The following is a 25,263-nucleotide window of genomic DNA, read 5'->3' on the forward strand; positions in this document are numbered from 1 at the left end:
TTACCATGCCATGACTGTGTATACCCTTGGCCACGTTGTCATCAATATTTTCTTATTGGTTGCAACAAAGCATTCTGCTAATCTTAGACGAACAACCATGCTGCTTGTCATAGCAAACGTCTTTATTTGATTGAGCGGTCGCTGTTTGGTGAAATAGTGTTCAATATTCAATCTCCCGCTTCAATCATTTACACGCACATATTAATTAATTGCACTATGTTAAACAGGAACTCGGGAACTCAAGGATAATATTTGGTAAGTTTAATTATGAACTATTTGTTTATGTTTCTTCATAACAAACTTGCTGTAAGACACACGTTATTTTTTCTCAAAAGGTATTCACAGAAAAGAATATGTTGCTGTATTATGAAACTATATAGCAACGCCTAAATCTATATCAATCATGTAGGACATATGATTTTGTTCTTTCATCATCCAAAGATGAGGTATCCTTGTCTGTGCATGCCCATTATTTTGTAGTCAGTGATGAAATATTACATTTGTCTAAAAAAATGGTTTCTCTCTTGAGTGAAATATAACTTCATGCCGGAACTGCAGTCAGCTTAAAAAAACACAAAGGCTTTTTATTTATTCTTTGTTCTATGTATATTTTTATTTCCTTACTAATATTCATCATATTAGTAATGAAATAAAAAATAAATAGAACATCTGTGCTTTCTTGTCAAATAACATGTTTCTCCCACTTGTTTATTTAATGAGAAAACAAATATCTGTTAATTTCAGTTCTTGGTGTTGAGAAAGCTTGCAGCTGGCCACAGTTGACAAGCTTTCTGTCACGAAAGGGCTATGAGGTGAAGGTAACCCCAGTGTACCGCTGCAGTGACTACGCCCGGGAACTTGGGGTCAATATAACCAGAGACTTTTATGATATGTCTCTCAAGGATGATGAGGACTTACTTCTTGGCAAGCAAATATTTCATGTCAGAGGTATGTCTGGCAGTTAAGCGCTTACACATAGATCGTTACATGTAAGTATTATCATATAATTACAAGTTAGTAATATCATCTAGTTACAAGTAAGTATTATCATATATGGTTAGCGCAACAGTCACTAAACATACAGCATCACATGGGCTAACTCCAGCTACTGTGCATGTTGATTTAAAGGAGGGATAAACACAGCAGCTTTTCTAGCGAGTATAAGCTTTCAAAAATAGCTGACATTCTGGACTTTGTGGTACGAATCTTCAAAGCCCCTAAGCATCGAATTTTAATTAGTTCCTAAGCCATTCCCGGATGTCCAATACTAACTTGCTGTAGCATCTGGTGACGAGGATGATGGTTGAAGTAAAGAACAGTCAAGGGTGGCAAATATAATTGGAATTAGGTAGCTTCCCACGAAGGATAACAATGCAAAGTCCTGTGCACGCTTTGTGAATAAAATCCCAAAGTTCCTATTCCAGACCCATGTATTTTATCCAATTCATACTTACATTTCAGATTTAACAACAGCTGAGTTTGACGAGAAGATGACACAGATGTTTGAGAGAGACGTGGGCGTTCTGAAAGCAGGTCAACGGGCGGCATGTTTCAGGACTCTAGCAAGCCTTCCAGTTGAGGTAAACCTTCTTGCACAAGTCATTAATCCCCTGATTTTGTTTCTAGGTTTGTCTTATCATTCCTTGTGCTAAGTGGTATGTCTTTTCATGCATCACTTCTGACTTCCCCCCTACATCAGGCTGACACACCATTCTTATAAATAAATAATGTTAAATGGTGTGTTACACCGAATTATCTCACCCACTATAGTTTGTTGTAGCAATTGTGATGGTTATCGTCCTCAAGGACACGTTTGCAATGACTCCTTTTTGGTCACATTTCAGTTGATGCACTTCGCGCCAGTTGGCCCTCAGAAAATGGAGGCGATAGCAGAAACCTTGCATGCACCCGATACCTTTGACCTTGAAATCATTCGAATCCAGAACCTTGCTCCGTACAGGGGAGGGTGTCAGTGAAAAGATGTAGTTTCCTTTGTGGCCCTACAGTAAGGGATTATATATAACAGTCCACTAATAGTTTCAGACCTTGAAACCAGATATCCACGCAAAGAATGATATGTAATCAGCTTTGAATAAAGTTTGGCATTCCTTTCATCTTTGCTTTTAATTCATAAATGTCACATTCTATGCACTGTTTATCCTTGTTCTTGCTCTTTTCAGAGAAATAGGCTGATAAATCCATTTGAGACTCTTCGTATCATGTATATGATTGAATTAGGGTCAGTGATAGGCTATTCCATGGTGATATTATGACCAATATGTTTCCAATTTCAATGACAAATCCTCTATTATCGAGATAATTAATTACCCATGCTATAAATGGTTACGTTTGTTATTTTCCTCCAATATTGTTGATACATATTGACTGCAAGCTCATTTTAAACCAACGCGGTTAGGTAGAGGTTTCAAGTGTACGATTTAACTGTGGTTACTGTAAACCAATATCCAGAGAGAAGGGTTGTAATGGGGGACTCTTTGACAATGCATGGTTGGTCTCTCTTGTTTTGGCTATTATGAAAAGATATGTGTAGCCAGGCGTGGTACGTTATGTCCAGCCACTGGGCGTCTAGTCAAAACATGGGGCAGATTTTGAAGTTCAGAATATGTCATGTAATACTCCTCTTTCAACCGATTATGCAGTATGCAATTTCCTCACTAGAGCCGCAAAAAGTGGTTATTAGCTGGTGATGAAATATTGGCCAGTGTTGTACCAAATGCAGCGTCAACAGGCAGCCTATGATATCTGCCAGACATGAGTAAGTAGGGAGTGAACAGTTATAGGCATACAATAAGTGAGAAAGATGATCTTTCGTCTTTGCCTTTTGCTGCTTCTCCCGAGTACCGAGCATCTTAGTCCGTAAACCGCTTGCATTTTCCATTACCCATCATGCTATATAGTAGTCCCAGTATGCCCAATATGCAGCACAACTGTTTGGGGATATCACCTTACGGTTTCAGCATTGATCAGAGTGCGAATTCTTTGGAATGCTGCAGTGAACATTGATGTGATCAAACAGTACTTTGACTGTAGTATGTGCCGTGTTGTTGTCAGTGGGGATGGCAAAGGCATATTTATTGAAATGATATGTAATAACGAGGGAATTCCCATAACCACACTTTGACGAGATACTCAACCCCGTTTCACCTCACCATAACCACAAGAGAAGGGCTCCAAGCTGAGTCAGGCGATGAACACCATCTCCATAGGTTGAGTGGTTTCGATGCTAACTAAAGGTGCATGCTCAGTTCAGTTTGGAGCTTTCCGAAGAATATACCTCTGGCAGCTGCTAATATTTTTTTCCACACCTTTTATCATTCCCCGCCAGTAAAAACATGTCTTAAATAAAGCCATTGTCCTGTCCAACATATGCTATATACATGTCCACTAATATGCTGTCACATATAGATTTATCATATCTTCCAGACTCGGTTGATAGTAGGGTGCTACAACATATGTAAGTTTTTTGCCTTGGAAGAGCGAGTCCTATTGGCGGAGAATAGATGCAGATCCAGATCCAATGTTAGAACCTCCAGGGTGGGCGTGTATATAAAATTCGAAAAAATTGAGGGATCATGTCAGGGGTGCCATACCATCAACTGCAAATTATCACCTCCCCACTTAGGGAAAGTGAGGTCAAGTGAGGTGGGTTTTTTTATCGCGTCAAAGATAATTGCACTTATATAGCAATGTGCATACATGTGTTTTGGGGGCTGCTTGTATAAGTCTGGACTGATGCCGATTTATAGTTCAATCCCACTGAGGTACCATGCCGCAGTTTTACATGAATACCCCACTCAGACACACTATACTTACTCCGAGCTGACCTGTCCTTGTTTTTAGCCCCTTAATGCTGAGCATCAGACAAGAAAACAAGAACTATCTTTTGACCTCTTTTGGTATCACGTGGCCGGGGATCGAACCCCTGGCCTTCCGCTCTCTGGGCGGACGCTCTACCATTATACCACGGAGGTGGAATAGCGTCTCAACAGCACTTGATGAGATTAGTAAATTACTTTACATTCTCCATCGTCATTCCTACATACTCAAGCGAGAAGTCATAGGTGGCAAGTTATGCGTGCCAGTGATGCCCGTTTGCATCAAACTCAGTGGAATCGAGGGCATAAGTGAGGGTAGTGTTGCCAGTCTGTACAGTGAATGAGTTGCCGTACAAGTAGTCATGAAACTTATTGATGATATACAAAACGTCTTAAGTATCAAGAGAATCCACGAAATCGATTGATATCATCGACATCTGGTTCTGTTTTGATACCCTATCCAGAAATCACGTAACCTAGGTATTTTACAATGTAAGTTCGGCAATGGTAATACGTCTATCTCTTTGATTGAATCTTCATTGATGGAAGTTGAAGGACGTCCATACCTCGGGTTCTTGTCAAGACTTGTTCTCCCATCCTTCAACACAGCTGCAGCTGTCCAACGTTAACCAGTGGAATAGCTAGGGCACTTATCCCCATACATTTGTGAATATCTTGGAGAAAACATTTATCTGCAGTCAGAAACTCGTTCTTTCCGTTTCTGTGTCAATTTGGACCATATCACTTTCAACTTGCTGTCACTAATATAGAAACGGCCACAACAGACCAAATATACGTGCAATGAACTACTCAATCAGTGTACTACATAGACGTGTTTACTTGTTATGGCCCAAAGGTGAGAGTTAGTTAGAACCTTTTGCCCAGCAATCATACATTGAGGTAAAGAAAGCTATGATTCGTTTCTAATATGCCGCTATAAGAATAACCATGCGTTTTGACAAAGATGCGTTTTAAATCAAATCTGTAAAAGAAAATAATTCTGAGACCGAGGGAATTGTTTAGTCATAGATAAATATTCTTTATTTGCGTTGAGGTCTTGAAGTAATATTGTAAGACATTAAGACGGTCAAGCTTTGAGAAAATGAGTGCTTGTCAGACGAGGCAACCTATGCTTGTCGTAAGAGGCGACTAAAGGAATCGGGGAGTCAGGCTTGATGCATGTTATCGTATTCCCATTGCGGAGATCGAGGCGCGTGATTATTTGTGGTTTGTGTGGTACAGACTCCAGATATTTACAGACCGATGTCATATAGCTGGAATATTGCTGAGTGCAGCGTCAAGCAAGACACACACACAAACCACTTTGAGGAAATGGCAACGATCGGGCTGTTGATGGCAGTATTTGCAAACATACCAGTATCATCCGGAAAACAGATGTTAGTTAATATGATGCAGTGACTTCGGAAATGCTTCCTCCACAGTTGGTGCCGCAGCACAACATTACTGTGGGGGAACAGGAACAGTCGGCACATCATCAGGTAAATGACAGAAGGGAGGTAGTTCATTAGCTGCATCATACTTTATATACAGGGTAATGTGGATCTGCCATACAACAGCAAGGTAGGCAGACAGTATCTGCTAATGAATAAATTAAACACTGACGTTTTCAACACTGTCACTGCAAGACTGATACTACCTGTACAACACTGTCACTGCGAGGCTGACACTACCTGTACAACACTGTCAATACAAGACTGATACTACCTGTACAACACTGTCACTGCGATGCTGATACTACCTGTATAACACTGTCACTGCGAGGCTGACACTACCTGTACAACACTGTCACTACGAGGCTGACACTACCTGTACAACACTGTCACTACGAGGCTGACACTACCTGTACAACACTGTCACTGCGAGGCTGATACTACCTGTACAACACTGTCACTGCGAGGCTGATACTACCTGTACAACACTGTCACTGCGAGGCAGATACTACCTGTACAACACTGTCACTACGAGGCTGATACTACCTGTACAACACTGTCACTGCGAGGCAGATACTACCTGTACAACACTGTCACTGCGAGGCAGATAATACCTGTACAACACTGTCACTGCGAGGCTGATACTACCTGTACAACACTGTCACTGCGAGGCTGATACTACCTGTACAACACTGTCACTACGAGGCTGATACTACCTGTACAACACTGTCACTGCGAGGCAGATACTACCAGTACAACACTGTCACTACGAGGCTGATACTACCTGTACAACACTGTCACTGCGAGGCAGATACTACCTGTACAACACTGTCACTGCGAGGCAGATAATACCTGTACAACACTGTCACTGCGAGGCTGATACTACCTGTACAACACTGTCACTGCGAGGCTGATACTACCTGTACAACACTGTCACTACGAGGCTGACACTACCTGTACAACACTGTCACTGCGAGGCAGATACTATCTGTACAACACTGTCACTGCGAGGCAGATAATACCTGTACAACACTGTCACTGCGAGGCTGATACTACCTGTACAACACTGTCACTGCGAGGCTGATACTACCTGTACAACACTGTCACTGCGAGGCTGATACTACCTGTACAACACTGTCACTGCGAGGCTGATACTACCTGTACAACACTGTCACTGCGAGGCTGATACTACCTGTACAACACTGTCACTACGAGGCTGATACTACCTGTACAACACTGTCACAGCGAGGCTGATACTACCTGTACAACACTGTTACTGCGAGGCTGATAATACATGTACAACACTGTCACTACGAGGCTGATACTACCTGTACAACACTGTCACTGCGAGGCTGATAATACCTGTACAACACTGTCACTGCGAGGCTGATGATACCTGTACAACACTGTCACTGCGAGGCTGACACTACCTGTACAACACTGTCACTGCGAGGCTGATACTACCTGTACAACACTGACACGGCGAGGCTGACACTACCTGTACAACACTGTCACTGCGAGGCTGATAATACCTGTACAACACTGTCACTGCGAGGCTGATGATACCTGTACAACACTGTCACTGCGAGGCTGTAATACCTGTACAACACTGTCACTGCGAGGCTGATAATACATGTACAACACTGTCACTACGAGGCTGATACTACCTGTACAACACTGTCACTGCGAGGCTGATAATACATGTACAACACTGTCACTGCGAGGCTGATACTACCTGTACAACACTGTTACTGCGAGGCTGATAATACATGTACAACACTGTCACTACGAGGCTGATACTACCTGTACAACACTGTCACTGCGAGGCTGATACTACCTGTACAACACTGTCACTGCGAGGCTGATACTACCTGTACAACACTGTCACTGCGAGGCTGATAATACATGTACAACACTGTCACTGCGAGGCTGATACTACCTGTACAACACTGTTACTGCGAGGCTGATAATACATGTACAACACTGTCACTACGAGGCTGATACTACCTGTACAACACTGTCACTGCGAGGCTGATACTACCTGTACAACACTGTCACTGCGAGGCTGATACTACCTGTACAACACTGTCACTGCGAGGCTGATACTACCTGTACAACACTGTCACTGCGAGGCTGATACTACCTGTACAACACTGTCACTACGAGGCTGATACTACCTGTACAACACTGTCACAGCGAGGCTGATACTACCTGTACAACACTGTTACTGCGAGGCTGATAATACATGTACAACACTGTCACTACGAGGCTGATACTACCTGTACAACACTGTCACTGCGAGGCTGATAATACCTGTACAACACTGTCACTGCGAGGCTGATGATACCTGTACAACACTGTCACTGCGAGGCTGACACTACCTGTACAACACTGTCACTGCGAGGCTGATACTACCTGTACAACACTGACACGGCGAGGCTGACACTACCTGTACAACACTGTCACTGCGAGGCTGATAATACCTGTACAACACTGTCACTGCGAGGCTGATGATACCTGTACAACACTGTCACTGCGAGGCTGTAATACCTGTACAACACTGTCACTGCGAGGCTGATAATACATGTACAACACTGTCACTACGAGGCTGATACTACCTGTACAACACTGTCACTGCGAGGCTGATAATACATGTACAACACTGTCACTGCGAGGCTGATACTACCTGTACAACACTGTTACTGCGAGGCTGATAATACATGTACAACACTGTCACTACGAGGCTGATACTACCTGTACAACACTGTCACTGCGAGGCTGACACTACCTGTACAACACTGTCACTGCGAGGCTGATGATACCTGTACAACACTGTCACTGCGAGGATGACACTACCTGTACAACACTGTCCTGACAATACATGTACGACAGTTTCACAAAAGCATCACTGCCACTACAGGACTGGCAATGTCTATACAATAAAACGAGGTATACATCACTATCAGTAGTATAGGTAATTGGGGTTCTGCCGCAACTCCACTGGAGCCGGATTTATATACCTATATCGCCACTACAGGGGGATTTTTTTATGTAAAAATGACGATGTGATTCAACGATAGTCATGAGATTAAACTAAATTGACTCTAGCTTACCACTACCTGGAGTCAATCAATGATACCATTAGTACAAACAGGATGATGAGACTAAACTAAATTGTAGTGAAAATATTCTGTATTATATTTACTCATACGTATAATGTACGGAGAATTTTTAAGTGTTCTCTTAAATCTTCTAGAATGTAACTTCTTTCCGCTTGTATACATTATCTTGTAAGTGTAAAGCGTATAACTTACCATCAATACCGAGTTTACCGAATCCTTCTGTGTCTCCGAGATCGGAAAGCGCAATTGTATTACATTGTCTAAGTGTTCCAGGGCCTGATGAATCAACCATTATTCATAATATGGAGTGTTACACTTAAGTATCCTATATGTACAGGTTGGTGTTTTACATCTAATAAAGAATTTTTTAGTTCTGAAATCATACCACGCTTTAATTTTTTTACATTGTAATGATGAGAATGATTCCGTTTTACCGCTATTGTATTTTTCATCTTTCAGTGGAATAGATCTGAGCAGAGTTGAAGGACTTTCTGGTTGAATATTATCCGTCGTGCTTATTTGATCAAGATGGATGCCCAACTCTTTATAGGGACCTAAATCGGGTAATGTGTATCATATTTCTCTGATTCCAATTCCAAGTTTATGGAAAGTCTTACAACATTTTCTCCAGCGTTTAAATCCAGTCGCCCATTCGCCTCATTTTGTGTGAGACTAAGTCCATTAGGCTTTAACATTTCATCATTGAGTGAGCATACGCTGTAATACCCATCAGGTATAATAAAGTTTTCAACAATAACATCGTTTTCACCTAATATAAACATCTGATTATTTCTTTTTACAACATTTATATTGGTCCACCGCGGGTAATACGTTACATCACATAGGGCGACTTCAAGTTGACCAGCCGAGTTATCGATAGTATGAAGCAGTTGAATAGACTGACCATTTGTTATTCCCGGGAGTGTAACATACATATTAGATATACAATGATACTATATCATAACTTAAATATGAAACCAACTTATATTACTAATCAGTCGATTTTAGTAAATGCCTCTGGTGCTAAGTCTTTTGTTGAATTCCCTGATATCTTTGAAAAACACAGGGTCACGGCAACTAGTGATAAAATGGTGCACGATTGGTTTCACAATCCGATGCAGTGTATCTCTTTATGCTCCAGGATTTGAACTAAATAAGTATGTTTTATCATTTCACGTGTACTATCAGATTAAGTAAGACGAGTTCTATGGATGAACAACTTCTTTATTACAATTAGTGCGACGTTTCGGTGTAGATCCTAACACCTTTATCACTTGCTTGATAAAGGGGTTAGGATCTACACCGAAACGTCGCACTAATTGTAATAAAGAAGTTGTTCATCCATAGAACTCGTCTTACTTCATCACTCCAACTTCTAAATGCCACTCAAAGAAGGTACTATCAGATTAGACGTAATAGTTCGTTCCTGGGCTTTCCATGACGCTGGGGCACATCGTCGGTCAGCTGCAGCCACGACAACGGTAACAACGACGACATCTAACAGCGTCAGAACGTTCATAGTTCCTGGAGACAGTGGGGTAGAGCTTATAACGGCTGACGGTAGAGCCTATATACTGCACAGAAACATGCGAACTTGGCGAAGAGTGACAACCAGCATCGCCCGATTTACATTGTATATTAGTCTACTGTGTTTTTAAAGACAATACGATTTCATAACATAATCATACATATTGTCAATGCAATATTTTTGGCCCTGATGATTGCATGATCAGATCAACATTAAGAGCAATATATATGAATGAATGCAGAGAATTAATGAAAAAAAATATACACTTTGTTTCTTAGTTCTGGAGGATTCTGATGTGTTATTGAACATGGATTTAATACCGCTGCGATAAGTCACAGTGGTGTTTTGAGAACCTTCAACCATGCATTGGCTGACACAGCTCATTATATATATTACATTGTAATATAAAAATTCTTTATGAATAATGAGTGTTCATGTGATGGATATTTATTATGCCTAACAATATTGCAGATAGAACATAGATAAACAGTGATTGAATTAATATGTGTTGTCACGATTTAAACAGTCAGACAGTGAATCAGTCGTTTCGTGAAATGGCTAAAACATGCAGTCTTCTCATGAAATGACAATTTGTTCCTTGCCATTTCATGAAATGTCTGAAATATGAGCGTCTGTTGTACATGACCTGACTTACACCATCGGTAATGTACAGCACTCTATCTCAGATCAGACAACACTCACTAACTACAGTCGAACTCCGTTATCTCGAACATAGTTTAGCCCTATTGTAACTTTGAGATATCCGGACATTCGAGATAACGAGGCATGAACATATATGTATATTGTTCAACAGGTTCGACATATCAGTATATTCGAGATAACGAGGCATGGACATATATGTATATTGTAAGTGACAGGTTCAACATATCAGTATATTCGAGATAACGATGTTCGAGATAACGAGGTTCGACTGTACTTCACTTTTCTCATCCACTATTAAACAAACAACCTGTTGCCCTCCAACACTTGAAAACACAATTACACGTTGTATCAACACACTTCAACCTCGATGGCAACCTTGTTAGTCTTGTTATCCTTGTTCGCCTTGGTAATCTTGTTAACCTGGATGTTTCTCATTCACTCTGCAAAACACCTGTTGATGACTGTTGATATGCAGTAAGTGTGTCATGTCACCATTAAAAGCATGATTGTTTTCATATTTGGAGGATCAGTTTTTTTCAGTCCAACAATGGGTCTGATTTCACTGCACAATAGCACTGAATTGACATAACATATCATGCTTTTAGGTTTCAACTGTAGACTGTAGTTAAAGTTGGAAGGCGTTGCATACATTCACATACGCATTGCATTCGTTTTGAAAGTCGGGGGTGTTGTAGGCGTTGCATTCGTTGCAGATGTTGCAGGCGTTGTAGAAGTTGTATTCGCTGTTGGCGCTGTAGACGTATGTGTGTGTGTGTGTGTGTGTGTGTATGTGTGTGTGTATGTGTGACTGTGTGTGTGTGTGTCTGTGTGCATGTATGTATGGTATATGGTATTTGATTTGCGTAAAAAGTCACTATGGGCTAAGTTAATGGCAAAACCACACATTCCGCGCTCCAGACAATTTAAATTAAACGAAAAGGATGCCAATATAAGTATGATATTTTTAAAGGGCAGGGCAAGATACGCTCACCTTTTCGCGAACACCTGGTGTTATCACTACTTGATCCATAAACACATGCTTACTTGGTGGCCGGCAGTTAAGCAACTTTGGTCCTGGGAAGTAGTTGGAAGGGTGACCGCGTTTAGCATCTTGACTCTTAAGGGTTTCTAGGGCTTCGGTCCTGCTCCACACTGAAGCGCACGTAGCACACGTGGTGTCACCTCAGGCAAGTGACTTTCTTGAAATGTGCCTCTGTTCATCCAGCAGGTTAACAGAGGTTTTCACGCGAGTGTGGTTGGAGATGGTAACTATCCTGCATTAGGAATAAACATTGTATTTAGCGAGCCTTGGCGTGATAACCTCTTTATCATGTAATGTCATTCTTTAATTCTGTGCTTGAAAATAGCTTTCCCTCTCTCTCAAACATTATCGAAAAATTGCGAGTTTTCCTGGAATGCGCGCATTAATATTTATTACGTCACAGGGTAAGTGATGTGTCGGTCGGACAGTCACAGAAGCCAATATATACTATTATTATTATTATTAATACAGAATCGTACAGTGGAGATTTCTTTCGAATGTGACAAGGGTTCTGTCGCTGGTAAATACATCAAAACAGAGACAATACATTTAATGCACTGAGTAATTTTATTGACAATACAACGATACAAAAGATACATCAACAAGGTACATAAACACACAGCTACAGCAACATGTGACACATATCAAGGCCCGAGACGAATCTCAAACATAAATCTCATCGTAAATCTTTTGGGAACGGCGGGCATTCTTGTTCAGATTTTGTTGCACTTCAGCCTAGCAGCAGCCTCCTCAAAGGCCCAGCAGACAGGTCCAGCTCAGCCTCTGGGAGATACTGCAACATACATTGCTCCATCAGATACTAATTCATCAAAGACGTATGTGTTAGGGTTGATCAATTGGAGGTGGAAAGCCAAAACGTTCTTCACGATTCTAGAACTAAACACCAACTGGCCAAACTTTCTCATAACATGGTGTTTTCACACAGCCTCGGAAGTGGTGAGGTGAGGTGAAATGGGCTTAAACGTCGTGACCAATATTACTGCACTTATATAGCGACGTTCATGCATATGTGTGTGTGTGTACGTGTGTGTGTGGCTGCTTGTTCTAGTCCGGACTGATGCCGATGTTATAGTGCTTGCACACTGAGATACCATGCCACAGTTTAACATGAATACCCAACTCAGACACAGTATACTGACTCCGAGCCGACCAGTCCTTGTTTTAGCCCCTTAATGTCCTGCGCAAGATAGGGTAACAACAAGTACCATCTTTTAACGTCTTTTGGTATGACGCTGCTGGGGATCGAACCCCTGACCGTCCGCTCTCCGGGCAGACGCTCTACCACTGGACCACGGAGGCGGATTTGATCATTTGGAAGGGGAACAAAACAGGGGACAACAACTTTCATTTACTTTTCTCTGAATAATAATAATAATAATAATAATAATACTGACAATAATAATAATAATAATGAGTGATTTTGCATTGAAATGTAAATATGAAATGTCGATTATGTAATGAATTTAATGAGACTGTCCAACACATTGTCAGTGGATGCCCAGCTGTTGATCAGGTTTGACCGGGCAGCGCTTCCTAAGTCCCATTCTCTGTCTTGGTTGCGTGTTGAGAGGGCAAGGGCCCTGAGCTAATGATAACCAGCCTGACTGTCCCAGGATCACCAAACCCTCTTTGTTGCATTTTAATCTGTACTTCATCATTATCATCATCATCATCATCATCATCATCATCGCCATAACAACATCATACCGAGCTGCTGCAACTGGCCGGGGGAGTGAAGACGTCTGCATCAGCAGCAGGTATCGGAGATGCAACGTTGCCTACCAGAGACAGCAGCAGGTACTTATCTGAGAAAAACAAAAACAATGCGTTGCACATTCTGAAAGCATTTGGGATTAACGTTAATTTGAACAGCATTTCAGAAATATAACGGCGTGTCTGCCTGATGTTGGAAGAAAGCTCTTGTGATGCTGATAACCAGGATCGCTGACTTGGTTGATACATGTCATCGGATCCTAATTGCATGGATCGATGGTCATGATATCAATCACTGGATTGTATTGTCCAGATTCGATTATTTACAGACCGCCGTCATATAGCCGGAATATTGCTGAGCGCCGTGTTAAACAACAAACAAACAAACAAACGCAAACGAAAATTCATCAGGTAAGCACTAATTCAGTGTTTACCAGATAAACATGTTCACAATTGGTTGTAAAGGCATTCCCACAGAAACTACATGACACTACATTACATTTGGGTCTTGGGAGAAAGTTACAACAGGACTGGGCAAGGAATGCAAACAGAACTTAGGTCGGCTTGCACTATGTACGTACCCCCACCGCGTCCGAATGTATAGGATTGTATTGGCACGTTGAGGTCGCTGGTGATGGCCGTAATATGTCCTACAGTGTGGCTGTTGACGACGTTTTCTGTGTAGTAGACTTTGGCATCCACGGTGTCCGTGCCGTCAGCTGTATATCCTAACTTGGCGTCGTATAGGAACGTGGCGTCGTCTGAAATCATATTAATGTTTGCCTGTTGTTATCCCTGCACTGGACATATTCTAGCTGTTAAATGTTAAAAGTTAGTTTCTAAATATATAACGAGATCTCGCGAGCGCGAGACTCCATTCAAGATGGCGGCCCCCAAGGAGTGATCGCGTTCGATGTCATCAGGGTACTAGTACTGTTACTGGTAAGAAGCGTTCTGTGTGATGGAATGACCGTTAGACCTGGTTCAGAGTGATGCTGTGCGCGCACGTACTTGTCTGTTCTTGAATATTACCAAATAAAAAACATTGAGTCAACACATCGTTGAGTCATCACTGGGCACAAAGGCGGCAGCGTATTGATAAGTTTCCAACGTGCACTGTCTAGGAGAGCATGTCACCTAAAAGAAGCTACAAGCCCTCGTCATATTTTACTTGCCCAAAACACTTCCGACAACTACGAAATGAAACAGACTTTGACATTAACTGACGCTTGAACTGTCTTGATGATTCGTAAAAATAAATATGTTCTTGCCAGAGTTTTCAATGAGATAGTCGAGCCGGCACCACACAGTAATTATAACGGGAATCGAACCCGGACCGCCGGGTACGCGCGAAGGATTTATCATTCTGATACCCATCGCAGTTCTTTTAATGAGAAATATTACATTTGACATCAGACGCTATTTCTACGTAATCATATTATAATATATACATGTATCGATACACACATGGTCATCGCTGAAATCATCGTCAGTACTTCCCAGGAACCGCCTCCGTGGTCTAGTGGTAGAGCGTCCGCCCGGAGAGCAGAAGGCCCGGGGTTCGATCCCCACCGCGTCACACCAAAAGACGTTAAAAGATGGTACTTGTTGTTACCCTGTCTGGCGCTGGACATAAAGGGGCCAAAACAAGGACTGGTCGGCTCGGAGTCAGTGTACTGTGTCTGAGTGGGGTATTCATGTTAAACTGCGGCATGGTATCTCATTGAGCTGGCACTATAAATCGGCATCGGTCCGGACAAGTACAAGCAGCCACACAAACACACACACGTACATGAACGTCGCTATATAAGTGCAATATTCTTAGACGCGACGTTAAACCCCATTTCACCTCACCTCACCACTTCCGAGGCTGTGTGAAAACACCATGTTATAAGTTGAAAACTGTTAAAAACCAACTCATTTACTCACTCTGGAAGATACGGTGCTCATAACCTACCTGTAATGCACCATTCTTTGAAAGTTCCTGTTAACGACTCTGATTTGCATGTGTTTGCCTTCAGATCGATCGTGTATTTCTTTCCCTGGGGACATAAACAATAAGTTAAAAACATAAACGCGTTACAGCGTCACTGACGTTAGGGACTGGTCATTTAATAAAGCGGGGTGGGACGGTGAGGGTGAGGAAAGGGGAGTGGGGTATGAACAAAGGCCAGCGTGAGAGGTTATGTCGCCTAAAATACTGATTGTGTGTGTGGGGGGGAGGGGGGGGGGGGGGGGGGGGGGTGGTGAGTGTGTGTGTGTATGTAATCATGTTTCTTAAAATGGAGAGCAGTAAAATATTATACATTCTTAAGCCCAATCCCACCATCGGTGTTTCCATAAGGGGGAAGTGAGGGTGTGTGTGTATGTAATCATGTTTCATAAAATGGAGAGCAGCAAAATATTATACAGTCTTAAGCCCAATCCCACCATCGGTGTTTCCATAAGTTCCAACGACAATCTACTCAAACCATTGGCCTCTATCCACACGACCTCACGCATATGTCTTTACTAATACCAAAGATATTGGGTTCCATTGTATCATGGCAGAATGAAGTAGAAAAATAATGATAAGCATACTGAGTTTTCAGTGTAGGCTGCCCGTTCGGGTCCAAAATTAAATAAAGCTTTAATTTGAAACGCAGAATGTCCATCTCCTCAATCACCACTCATGTTAGGTTAGAATGATTTCGTCATAGTAAAAGTTCGTTACATCCAACTTCGTTATATACAGAGTATACTTACTGCAGTGTAGTCGAAGATGAATTTGTTGTCCCCTGTCTTTGAGCCAACAGTGAAATTCGAGATGATGGCGGACCTTTTGTTGTCAGCGTCATAGTACACCAGGCTGTGGTCCTGTAGTTCAAAACACTCATGTATTGGTCTGCTTAATTTACGATAAAAAACCTTAATATCAAAATACTGTGAATGCCAAACTTAATAAATCTGAAGAAAGCCTTTCCGAAATCGTAAGAAAGACAAGTTCTTAAGATAAAAACCACAACAATAGTACTCCTTTTTTTCAAAGCGAGGTTCCATGCAACAGTTAAGGTTGATTTGTGTGGACGTTCGGAATGGCCTAACACTGTTTTAAGGTCGTGGTATTTGTTCCATGTGTATTAGTACCTGGAATATCACATAGAGAACAATGCGATGACGTTTATAGGACGATAATTACCCCTTCCTTTCGCGGCTGGTACACGTTGTCATCTTTGGGAAGATACAAGCCAAGGGATACTTCTTCTGCACGCCATGACTTGGGTGGGCACCGCTTCTCCGCGACTGAACAACCGACCACAGCGACGACACAAATAAACTTCAACATCGTGATGGGCCGCTAAACGCTCAAATGACGTTATCAACAAAATGTTGGTCTACCGAACAACTGTCGACATCCCTAACTTATATACCAAGTTAAATTACCAACCACGTGACCCTTCGAGTTTTATTAATCTAAATAGATTTATCTAATAATTGCAATGGTTTTAAATGGGAATAACTGGTATCATTGTAGAATATTAATTTCATTTTTTTCGAAATAATAAAAATGCAATTATGGTGTCAGGGGACATATGAATATAGGACAATACATTTTTGGGCGTATATTAAAATAAGGAGAAGAAAACATAGGAGCTGCAAAACAATTCGTTATTCATAAGAAATATTCATTATCCATTGCACGATTCCGACTATATCATGAACATGTGTTCATGAATCACTATCAAATAGTGATGACACCAGGTGTTCGCTATTCCGATTTTATTAACAGGATAATATTTTCTTTTCAGGTGTAATCAGCTTCAAACTATACAGATAATTGACTGGAAATTGTCCGCGGTCTTGAATAAGGGCATCACACGGTATCATTCCAGCGCGAACAATCAGCAATCGGCGAACATTAATAACACAATTTGGACCATGTGTTGCCGTCATAAGCAGATGGACTTACTTTCACACATGAAGCCGATTCACGGGTTTAATTTGTTCGTAGCGATTTTGTCCCGTCTGTTTTCTGTTTTGCATGGCGCGTGACTTGTTTGTTTGTTTCGAGATGAATGTGTGACAAATGATATTATGATAATTAGAATGTGTGTTTCTGTGTCGTAAATATTTTAGGAATAAAAAATGTATTACACGAACTTTTTACGTCACGAACACACACATTGGTAATAGTATGTTTATCATACACTGTCACTTTTAAAATGATATATTTAAGAGGTAAGTTCACTGTTTATTGGGGGGCACGGGTGGCCTAGTCGTCTAAGGCGCCACGATTCGCTGTGCAGAGTTGCGTCTCAAACAACGAGCATGGGGACACCACTAGAAACATTATCAGGGCTAATCTCAAACCACGAGCATGGGGACACCACTAGAAACATTATCAGGGCTAATCTCAAACCACGAGCATGGGGACACCATTAGAAACATTATCAGGGCTAATCTTGGATGCGAATCCAAACAATTGGTGTCTGGGCGCTATTGCTGAAATAGAGGGTGTTAATAGTTCCTATTGCAAGTGTCTTCCCGGGGGCACCAAATATAATATTCCGGAGGAAAACTCCTAGTGGCGCCGCCCCGACCAGTGAGGGCCCAGACACGGTTCACTGACACGGGTGGGTTAGTGAGTGAGTATGGTTTTACGCCGCTTTTAGCAATATTCCAGCAATATCACGGCGGGGGACACCAGAAATGGGCTTCACACATTGTACCCATGTCGGGAATCGAACCCGGGTCTTCGGCGTGACGAGCGAACGCTTTAACCACTAGGCTACCCCACCACCCCTACTGACACGGGATTTAGCGCTCCCGGTGTCAGGCACGTAAAACAACAAAGTACCGCTCATCCATTTTATGACTGTAGTTAATATTTAATTAATGCGTGTTAAGTTTAAATGTTTTAAATGCTAAAATATGCGTATTGATATCAAGGCCGAAGTTAACTTTTTTGACAGGGGATGGGGGGGGGGGGGGGGGCAAATATTTGTACAAGTATCACTTGTCCCCACTTGTTCAAATAAAACTGTTTTCTATAAAAAAATATCCCCCACCCCCCTCCCCGGCTGGCTACGGCACTGGATATCAATGTTTACTCCTGGTGAATTAGTTCCGGCTAAACTGAAAACAGTATTTCAGTTTTAATTTTACAGCATACCGCTACATAAATTTTAGTGCATACCGCCAACGACATGTCAAGATCCTACAATGTCATCAACATCTTTTCCGAGCTGTCGGATTAGGTACAGAACACAACTGATATATGTAGAAACATCCATGAAATAATCCTTCCAGGTTTGAAATTTTATTGTTTTAATTTACACAGCTTGCCTTAAACATTTGGTTGTGTACATCTTCACACAGTAGGGTTGTTTTGATTCTTCTACTTTCCTCAATATACTTGCCACAGATGTAAAAAAAAAGAAAAGAAGATGACCCGATTATCATTTCAAAGTAATCCTTTATCTTCTAACCTGTGATGTTATTTCCCATGTGTGTGTGTGTCTGTTTGTACTAGACCGGACTAATGCCGATTATATAGTGTTAACCCACTGATATACCATGCCTCGAGCCGACTAGTCTTTGTTTTATCCTCTTAACGCCGAGCGCGAGGCGGAGTAACAACAAGTACCATGTTTAGCGTACTGTGGTATGAAGCGGCCGGGAATCGAACAACAAATCCGCTCTCCAGTTAGGGCTCCATCCACTAGACCACGAATCCGCTCTCCAGGTGGCGCTCCAACCACTGGACCACGGTTACGGCCCTGCAAGACATCGCCTACAGTTATACACTACACTGAAGGTCACGCCGACAGATTATGCTGACAACCAACATCATGAATCATGTTTTTACAAGGGATAAGGCATTGCTTAAGTAGATATGTTTTTTATTTGTTTCACACATGTAGTGGAATATACTTGTTGAAATTTGTTAAAATTAAACACGAAGGAGAGATGATGGACATTAAGGTGAGGTGAAATGGGGTTTAACGTCGCGTCCAAGTTTATTGAACTTATATAGCAACGCGCATGCAATTGCGCGCGTGTGTGTGTGGCTGCCGTGCTACTCCGGACTGATGCCGATTTAAAGTGCCAGCTCACTGAGATACCATGCCGCAGTTTAACATGAATACCCCACTCAGACCCTGACTCCGAGCCGACCAGTCCTTGTTTTAGCCCCTTAATGCCGAGCGCCAGACAGGGTAACAACAAGTACCATCTTTTAACGTCTTTTGGTATGACGCGGCCGGCGATCGAACCCGGGACCTTCCGCTCTCCGGGCGGACGCTCTACCACTAGACCACAGAGGCGGTCTGGATATTTAGGGGTGGGGCCTGGAATAAGTTTTAACAAACAATTTGTTCCAGAAAATGCTAAAACCAATATTTTGCCGAAAGTTCATGTTCACGGATGTCCTGAAAACAACTGCTTTGCTAAAAAATAGTCGGCTCCTCATTTCGGAGTCCAGAAATGGTCCTCTTGAAACAATTAGGCCGTCTCTAACAGAAGACACCACCCCAAGGGGGATGAATGGTCGTTCCCTGTGCAGATTCCAGAAGTTGTTTGTTTGTTTGTTTGCTTACGTTGTTTGTTTACAAGAACATTTCACTAAATAAGGGTTAAAGCATGAGTATCACCCATGAAGATCGATATCCGGGTTAGAATTTGTTACCAATAACCGACGCTTGTCAGAAGGGATAGGGGGGTCAGGCTCGGTGACTCGGTTGAGTGCGTGTCATCGCAGCTAGGGGCGTGTCTCGGTGCTCACAACACAGATTACTGAGTTGTCGGGTCCAGACTCGACTATTTACAATCCGCCCTCGTGGTCTAGTGAATAGAGCGTATGTGAGTCGAGGCCCCGTCAGCGTCATTCCAAATGACGTTTAATGATGGTACTTGTTGTTACCCTGTGCTCGGGATAAACAAAGCAATTGCATGGTACCAGTCAGGATTAACGCTGGTCTTACATTGCTTAACCACTGAGACACCATGCAACAGCTTTACATGGATACCTCATGATCAGTCTGACACATGTTATTGTTTCCGAGCCGACAAGTCCATGTTATATCCCCTTAATGCTGAGCGCCAGGCAGGGTAACAACAAGTTCCATAGTTAAGGGTCTTTTGGTATCTTTGTTTGTTTGTTTGTTTGTTGTTTAACGCCGCACCGAGCAATATTCAGCTATATGACGGCGGTCTGTAAATAGTCTTGACCAGACAATCCATTGATTAACATCATAAGCACGAACCACGCAATTGGGATTCGAAGCATAGTCGCCATTTACGACAAGCATGTGTTGCTGAAGACCTATTCTACTCCGGGTCTTCATGGGTCTATTTTGGTATGACGCAGCCGGGTTCGAACCTCTAATTTCTCGCTCTACGGGCAGATTCAAGAGGAGTCGACAGTTTAGGGAGTTGATAATTTTGTGTTTTGATATTTGCTTCGTTCACAGATGGCGCCCCCGGCAAAAGTATATCTGCAATATATCCCCGTGGCGGCCACAGCGGTGTTTACGGCGCTGGTATACTACTTCATCGACTACATACTCTGGTGCATAGTGACAGGCTGCGTTCTCTACGCTGCGGGGGTGTATTTCTTCAAATCCGAGGCTCCAAGTCAAATCGATCCTACGGGAAAGGCCATTCTCATCACCGGATGCAGGTCAGATAATATCATAAGAATAATATATTCATGCACGGAAACCATCACACTCATTTTGGGCATTGCGCGAATGTGATCTCCCACTGGTATAAACACAATATTTCACAAAAAGTGCAGAATCTGTCTGGCAAAAAAAAGTATACAATTAAGAAATTGGACTTGACCAAATAGTTACAAACGCTATCAAAACGTTGTTGTTTTTTGTTGTTTAACGCCGCACTCAACAATATTCCAGCTACATGACGGCGGTCTGTAAATAATCGAGTCTGGACCAGACAATCCAGTGATGAGCTTCGATCCACGCAATTGGGTGAGTGAGTGAGTATGGTTTAACGCCGCTTTTAGCAATATTCCAGCAATATCACGGCGGGGGACACCAGAAATGGGCTTCATACATTGTATCAATGTGGGGAATCGAACCCGGGTCGCGTGACGAGCGAACGCTTTAACCACTAGGCTACCCGACCGCCCCGCACGCAATTTGGATACGATGACATGCATCAACCAAGTCAGCGAGCCTGACCACTCGATCCCGTTAGTCGCCTCTTATGACAAGCACAGTCGCTTTTTACGGCAAGCATGTGTTCCTGAAGACCTATTCTAACCTGGATCTTTACGGGGCGCTATCAAAACGTCACTAGGCTGAAAAAGTCGCCGAAGCACACGGTACAAAAAAACAACTGTGCAACCCGTATCAAATACATCACCATCGAATAACCATGTGTTGTTGGTTTCATTTTAGCCACGATCAAACATGGCTGTACACTTTAATTTGCCAGGAAATTTTTACAAATCTATATTTCTAAATGTATTGTTCCATCGCTGTACTTATTTAAGAATAATAATCCAATAAACACAATAATTATTGCTTTGCAAAGAACTCTATATTATCTTAAAACAAAACATAACACGAAAACCGTCCACCAACTCCAGTTCCACGAGGTATTAACAAAAAATGTTTACACTTTTGTATTATCCAACGCACCGTAGGATACTGAGTGAATTAATGAATGAGTATGCTTTTACGCCGCTTTTAGCAATATTCTAGGAATATCAAGGCGGGGGACACCAGAAATGGGCTTCACACATACAATGTACCCCTCTCGGGAATGGAACCCGGGTCTTCGGCGTGACAAGCGAACGCTTTAACCACTAGGCTACCCGACCGCCCCGTAGGATACTGAAATAAATACGTGTCAAGCTGTCGTTCAAACTATAGGTACACATCAATGCCAGATCGAAAACCACACTGATAGGCATTACGTGTCCATGATATTTGCTCAAGGATTTTTTCAGTATCATTTTAGTAGATGCTGTTTGATATTTTAGATTGTCCGGATTAACAAATGTCCGAATAAACTAGTGTCCGTCTTCGTATACTAATAATATAAATTCCCAGCTGTTACATCTTTATAGGGACAGACAATCCACTTTGCAGAGTTGCGTCCCCTGATGAAGGGTTCGACTCCAAGATTACCTGATTGTTTCTAGGTTTGTCAGCACCAAGGTGATAAGCGCCCGCATCACTTCGACCTTTCCTCCATCATCAAGATGACTCCCAGTGATATGACTGTAATACTGTTCAAAGCAGCGTTAGACCTTACTCATCCTGGAACTGATTTCAGAATGAGCAACACATTGTTTTTGTATTCCTAGATCAGTATCTACTGCTGTATATGATAGGTACGAAAGCCTATTGGGGTCAAAATGGAAATATGGAAAAGGCAGGAACAGGAATTCGTTATAACCGTAAAAAGATTCGATATAACGAAATAAGTTCCGTAATAACGAATCTTATTCCGTCATAACGAATTTATTTTCGTAATAACGAATTTTTTTTCCGTTGTAACGAAATTATTTCCTTGCTAAAGAATCTTTTTTTCCGTCATAACGAATTTCTTTTCGTGTGTCTTTTCCATATTACACTTCTGACCCCAATAGGCTTTCGTAGATAGGCAACGTTGCAGCCGTGTTCGTGGTACAAGTCTAAGTTCTGCATCACTTCATCGCTTTCTCCCGAACTGACACGCTGACAAATACTGTTCAAAGAGGCATAACCAGCCAATTCATCCTGCACTCACTTTACTGGTAATGTTGTCTTGTTTTGTCTGAGAGGGCTGGGACATGAGCTGGCGACCAGAGCACACAAACTCGGCTTTCACGCTGTCTGAACGACAACACGGAGGGTCCCCGGGCCCTACAGGCCACCTTTGAGGAGAGGATGCACGTCCTGAAGATGGACGTCACAAAGGATGGCGAGGTGACGGAGGCACTCAAGTATGTCCAGGACAGATGCAGAAGCACGGGTGGGAATACTTGCTGTTGTGTTTGTTTGTTTGTTTGTTTGTTTGTTTCTTTGCTTGTTGTCGATGTCCCGTCAGCATCATTCCAAATAACGTTAAATGATGGTACTTGTTGTTACCCTGGGCTCAGTCAGGATTAACGCTGGTCTTATAGTGCTTGACCACTGAGATACCACGCCACAGTTGAAAATGGGTACCTCATGATCACTCTGACACAGTATACTGACCCCGAGCCAACCAGTCCTGGCTTTATCCCCTTAATGCCGAGCGCCAGGCAGGGTACCAACAAGTACCATAGTCCAGTCCTGTGCCCTGTTCCACAAAGTGCTCTTAAACCTATGACTACCGTAGGCCTGTGTTAAAGTATGGGAGTTACGATCATCTTAGCGCTAAGATCGCTTTGTGGAACAGGGCCCTCGTTTTATCACCTTAATGCTGAGCACCAGGCAGGGTAACAACAAGTACCATAGTTTAGCGTCTTTCGGTATCTTTGTTTGTTCGTTGCTGTTTAACGCCGCACTCAGCAATATTCCAGCTATATGACGGCGGTCTGTAAATAATCGAGTGTGGACCAGACAGTCCAGGGATTGACAACGTGAGCCTGACCACCCGATCCCGTTAGCAACCTCTTTCGACAAGCATAGTCGCCGTTTACGGCAAGCATGGGTTGCTGAAGACCTATTCTACCCCGGATCTCCAGGCCACTTGCCTTTGCACATTTTTGTTTGTTGGGACTGACGCGCTACCTACTGCGCTAACGAGGCCGCTTGTACTACTGATCAAAATAAAGAATCTCTCAAACGCGAATGAGACGCGAAGATCTTGGCAACAACAATGTATCAGCTATAAGCAGCGAACGTCCCACGATCGCGACAGTAACGCGAAATCTTCGCGTCCCATTCGCGATCAAGAGAATATTATTATTATTATAATTATTATTATTATTATTAAGATAAGTTGTGGACATTAGGAAATAGTTGTACGAAAAATTTGTTTGCAAATATTTTTGTTAAGTTAAGTTTGTGTTTCTGTAAAAAGCACGATGTGATATCATCGCTGTGAGATTAACATTAATTAGTATCCTGTAAATCCCAACGCGTCGCCAAATCAATAAAAGTCATTTTGGAGACATAAATGCGAAGTTTCATTTATGCGAACAAGGACCTCTCGCATTTTTCGCATTTAATTCACGCTCGCGTTAATATTCAAAACTATTACAACGATATCCCCAGGAGAACGCGTGCAACTATAACAAAAATGGGCCACGATTGAGAAAACGTCAGGTAAATACGAGAAAATAAAGTACTTGACATGTCCAATTTTTACAAAAATCATCGATTCCCGTTTCTAAACATATAAGCAGCCTTTAACCTTAAATGAACAGTTGACTCCCCCGAAGTGGTGTACCAATAGATCTACCGTCTGTGTTGCAGGTTTGTGGGCTGTTGTGAACAACGCCGGTATTGACGGCGGGGGTCCGGTGGAGCTGTGCAGCATGAAGTTCTACAAGGAAGTGTGCGAGGTCAACCTGTTCGGGGCTATCAGAGTGTCTAAAGCGTTCCTGCCGCTAGTGAGGCAGGCTAAAGGTGAGGAAAACAATAGCTACAGCGTGGTCAGACTCCCTGACCCCACGGCGGAGAAGATGCTAATTCTAATGACCGCCGGGATGAACCGGTCGCCGCAATCTCATTGAAATCAGATCTTAGTTCTCGCTGCCGCTAAACAAAGATCTGAGGACATCCCATTACGGGTCACGTCAGACCGACCTTTGGCAAACTCTGACCGACCAATGGAATTACAGACAAGAAGTAGACATTAGCCAATCAGAAGGCAGCTTTATCGTGCTTTACGGCACTAATTTCAAATTGGCGACTACGCTTCGTCACATATGTTGACAAATTCTCGCTTAAAAAATTGAAACCTG

At 42.4% G+C, this 25,263-nt stretch overlaps 3 protein-coding genes across 3 annotated transcripts; 2 read left to right on the top strand and 1 right to left on the bottom strand.

The window, feature by feature from the left end:
* The first annotated feature begins 741 nt into the window (after nt 1–741).
* On the top strand, nt 742–2,059 carry LOC124124104. Its single transcript, XM_046487223.2, has 3 exons — nt 742–948; nt 1,462–1,580; nt 1,845–2,059. Exons 1-3 carry the CDS (start codon nt 891–893, stop codon nt 1,974–1,976), a joined length of 309 nt encoding a protein of 102 aa, XP_046343179.2. The 5' UTR covers nt 742–890; the 3' UTR covers nt 1,977–2,059.
* Nucleotides 2,060–12,190: 10,131 nt separating this feature from the next.
* LOC124124101 (ependymin-related protein 1-like) lies at nt 12,191–16,749 on the bottom strand. Its single transcript, XM_048395517.1, has 6 exons — nt 16,555–16,749; nt 16,122–16,232; nt 15,334–15,418; nt 13,958–14,137; nt 13,371–13,468; nt 12,191–12,435 (listed from the first exon to the last, which is right to left on the bottom strand). Exons 1-6 carry the CDS (start codon nt 16,699–16,701, stop codon nt 12,373–12,375), a joined length of 684 nt encoding a protein of 227 aa, XP_048251474.1. The 5' UTR covers nt 16,702–16,749; the 3' UTR covers nt 12,191–12,372.
* Nucleotides 16,750–23,178: 6,429 nt separating this feature from the next.
* Nucleotides 23,179–25,032, top strand: LOC125379193 (D-beta-hydroxybutyrate dehydrogenase, mitochondrial-like). The gene is made up of 2 exons (XM_048395415.1): nt 23,179–23,342; nt 24,773–25,032. Exons 1-2 carry the CDS (start codon nt 23,258–23,260, stop codon nt 25,030–25,032), a joined length of 345 nt encoding a protein of 114 aa, XP_048251372.1. The 5' UTR covers nt 23,179–23,257.
* Nucleotides 25,033–25,263: the final 231 nt, after the last annotated feature.

The sequence above is a fragment of the Haliotis rufescens genome, unplaced genomic scaffold, assembly GCF_023055435.1.
Source record: "Haliotis rufescens isolate VD_foot unplaced genomic scaffold, xgHalRufe1.0.p SCAF_14, whole genome shotgun sequence".
Classification (NCBI taxonomy): Eukaryota; Metazoa; Mollusca; class Gastropoda; order Lepetellida; family Haliotidae; genus Haliotis; species Haliotis rufescens.

Bases quoted from the DNA above. Each gene is read 5' to 3' on its own strand.
- LOC125379193 (XM_048395415.1), top strand. From the start codon at position 23,258: ATGCACGTCCTGAAGATGGACGTCACAAAGGATGGCGAGGTGACGGAG. The intron at 23,343-24,772 runs GTGGGAATACTT...TCTGTGTTGCAG, and splicing joins GGACAGATGCAGAAGCACGG to GTTTGTGGGCTGTTGTGAAC.
- LOC124124104 (XM_046487223.2), top strand. From the start codon at position 891: ATGTCTCTCAAGGATGATGAGGACTTACTTCTTGGCAAGCAAATATTT. The intron at 949-1,461 runs GTATGTCTGGCA...CTTACATTTCAG, and splicing joins GCAAATATTTCATGTCAGAG to ATTTAACAACAGCTGAGTTT. The intron at 1,581-1,844 runs GTAAACCTTCTT...GTCACATTTCAG, and splicing joins TAGCAAGCCTTCCAGTTGAG to TTGATGCACTTCGCGCCAGT.
- LOC124124101 (XM_048395517.1), bottom strand. From the start codon at position 16,701: ATGTTGAAGTTTATTTGTGTCGTCGCTGTGGTCGGTTGTTCAGTCGCG. The intron at 16,233-16,554 runs GTAATTATCGTC...TTTGAACTACAG, and splicing joins ACCAGCCGCGAAAGGAAGGG to GACCACAGCCTGGTGTACTA. The intron at 14,138-15,333 runs GTAGGTTATGAG...ATATGATTTCAG, and splicing joins CAAAGAATGGTGCATTACAG to ACGACGCCACGTTCCTATAC.